Raw genomic sequence first — 2,588 nt, 5'->3', positions numbered from 1 at the left:
ACCGGGTTAAAGGTGCCGGAGATTAGCTGCTCACGGACGGACGGACACACACACACACGGACGGACGGACACACGGACGGACGGACACACGGACGGAGTGCCAAACATACTCTCCCCCCATGCCTTCGGCCTGGTGGAGACAATGAAGTGTACTCGGGATACGGATCGCTGAGGCAGTTCCAGGGGGTCCCGAGGGGGTCCCCAGCTAAATGACAGTTTGGGACCAAATTAGGGATGTCCCGATCCCATTTCGTTTTTGCTCCCTATCCGATTCCGATCATTTTATTTTGAGTCATGTCGATGCCGATTTTCTTTTTCCCGATCCGATCTTTACATTTTTATAATATGCCAAGCAGTGTTGTTTTTGGCAGCAAATTTTGGTTTTAGTTTTAGTCATAGTCTCTTGAATGGTTTTCATTTAGTTTTAGTCACATTTTAGTCACCTGGGATGTTTTTTGTGTTGAGTCTAGTTTTAGTCGACTAAATCTACAGTTGATTTAGTCGACTGAAATGTGTTTTGGTGGGCCTTGATGCCGTCATAATGAAATATTTTACACTTGCTGAAAATAGCAGATCTACAAGCTCACAACGCGTCGCGCTGCGACGCGTTGTGAGCTTGTAGATCTGCTATTTTCAGCATGCAACCAAGTGTAAAATGACTTATACTGGACCTCTTGTCCACTAGTCCCTTCCTAACATTTAGTCTAGTTTTTATTTGTTGACGAAATTGTCAGTATATTTAGTCTTATAGTTTTATATATAGACCTGAGATCAGATTCTAAAAATGTCTTCTACATCCTGACAGTTTTCCATTCTGACCTGAGATCAGATTCTAAAAATGTCTTCTACATCCTGACAGTTTTCCATTCTGACCTGAGATCAGATTCTAAAAATGTCTTCTACATCCTGACAGTTTTCCATTCTGACCTGAGATCAGATTCTAAAAATGTCTTCTACATCCTGACAGTTTTCCATTCTGACCTGAGATCAGATTCTAAAAATGTCTTCTACATCCTGACAGTTTTCCATTCTGACCTGAGATCAGATTCTAAAAATGTCTTCTATGTCAGTCGCTCTTCGACACCAAAATGGGTTCCCGCCCCAAAATGTGTTATAACTAAGACGAAAATTACCATTTCTTTCACTGACTAAAATAAGAAACTAAATAAACAAACGAATCTACGATGACTAAAACTAAGACTATAAATATATTGACAATTTCGTCAACAAATTCAAACTAGACTAAAATGTTAGGCATGAGTGCCGCGCAATATGAGCTTGTAGATCTGCTATTTTTCAAATAGCTAAAGTATGACATAATGTTTTAAAACGCCAAAATTGGTGTTCCCGTCCTGAATAGGTTAATTAACGTGTGTGTGTGTGTGTGTGTGTGTGCGCGTGTGCGTGTGCGTGTGCGTGTGTGTGTGTTCCAGGTGAGAGACTCCAACCTGCCTAACAGGAAGTCGGCCCTGGCCACGCCCCCTCCTTTCCCCACCTACTTCACAGAGGAAGAGGAGGAGCTTGATGAAGATCTGTACGACGGAGAGCTCTTTGTGCACACGGACCCCTCGCTCACACTGGACTGACGCGCACGCACATACACATCTATGAATAAATAAAATACACATTTTCTGTATCCTGCTTATAATTATTCTGTGTGTGTGTGTGTGTGTGTGTGTGTGTGTGTGTGTGTGTGTGTGTGTGTGTGTGTGTGTGTGTGTGTGTGTGTGTGTGTGTGTGTGTGTGTGTGTGTGTGTGCGCAACTTGGGGACGTAACCACTACAAATCACACCTGGACCTCTTTGGTGGGGACGCCTCGCGTCACCATGTTTTCCAACACTCCAGTCCTAGACTCACCATGTTTTCCACACTCCAGTCGTAGCCTCACCGTCACCATGTTTTCCAACACTCCAGTCCTAGAGTCACTGTCACCATGTTTTCAACACTCCAGTCCTAGCCTCACCGTCACCATGTTTTCCAACACTCCAGTCCTAGCCTCACCGTCACCATGTTTTCCAACACTCCAGTCCTAGAGTCACTGTCACCATGTTTTCCACACTCCAGTCCTAGAGTCACTGTCACCATGTTTTCCACACTCCAGTCCTAGAGTCACTGTCACCATGTTTTCCACACTCCAGTCCTAGAGTCACTGTCACCATGTTTTCCACACTCCAGTCCTAGAGTCACTGTCACCATGTTTTCCACACTCCAGTCCTAGAGTCACTGTCACCATGTTTTCCACACTCCAGTCCTAGAGTCACTGTCACCATGTTTCCAACACTCCAGTCCTAGCCTCACCGTCACCATGTTTTCAACACTCCAGTCCTAGACTCACCATGTTTTCAACACTCCAGTCCTAGCCTCACCGTCACCATGTTTTCCACACTCCAGTCCTAGCCTCACCCTCACCATGTTTTCCACACTCCAGTCCTAGCCTCACCGTCACCATGTTTTCAACACTCCAGTCCTAGCCTCACCGTCACCATGTTTTCAACACTCCAGTCCTATAGCCTCACCGTCACCATGTTTTCAACACTCCAGTCCTAGACTCACCATGTTTTCAACACTCCAGTCCTAGCCTCTCCGTC

The 2,588-nt window shown here is 45.2% G+C and overlaps 1 protein-coding gene across 1 annotated transcript in view; it reads left to right on the top strand.

Moving 5' to 3' along the window:
* Nucleotides 1-1,614, top strand: part of mrpl3 (mitochondrial ribosomal protein L3) — a 30,858-nt gene extending 29,244 nt beyond the window's left edge. Inside the window, exon 8 of the mRNA XM_083772891.1 lies at nt 1,434-1,614. Within this exon, the coding sequence (XP_083629017.1) occupies nt 1,434-1,586 (153 nt within the window). The 3' untranslated portion in view covers nt 1,587-1,614. The remainder of the gene's footprint in view (nt 1-1,433) is intronic.
* Nucleotides 1,615-2,588: the final 974 nt, after the last annotated feature.

The sequence above is a fragment of the Protomyctophum parallelum genome, assembly GCF_964188405.1.
Source record: "Protomyctophum parallelum genome assembly, chromosome: 1".
NCBI classification, from domain to species: Eukaryota; Metazoa; Chordata; class Actinopteri; order Myctophiformes; family Myctophidae; genus Protomyctophum; species Protomyctophum parallelum.
Note: the sequence above shows the minus strand (reverse complement) of the source record. Positions and strands in the feature narration are given on the sequence as shown.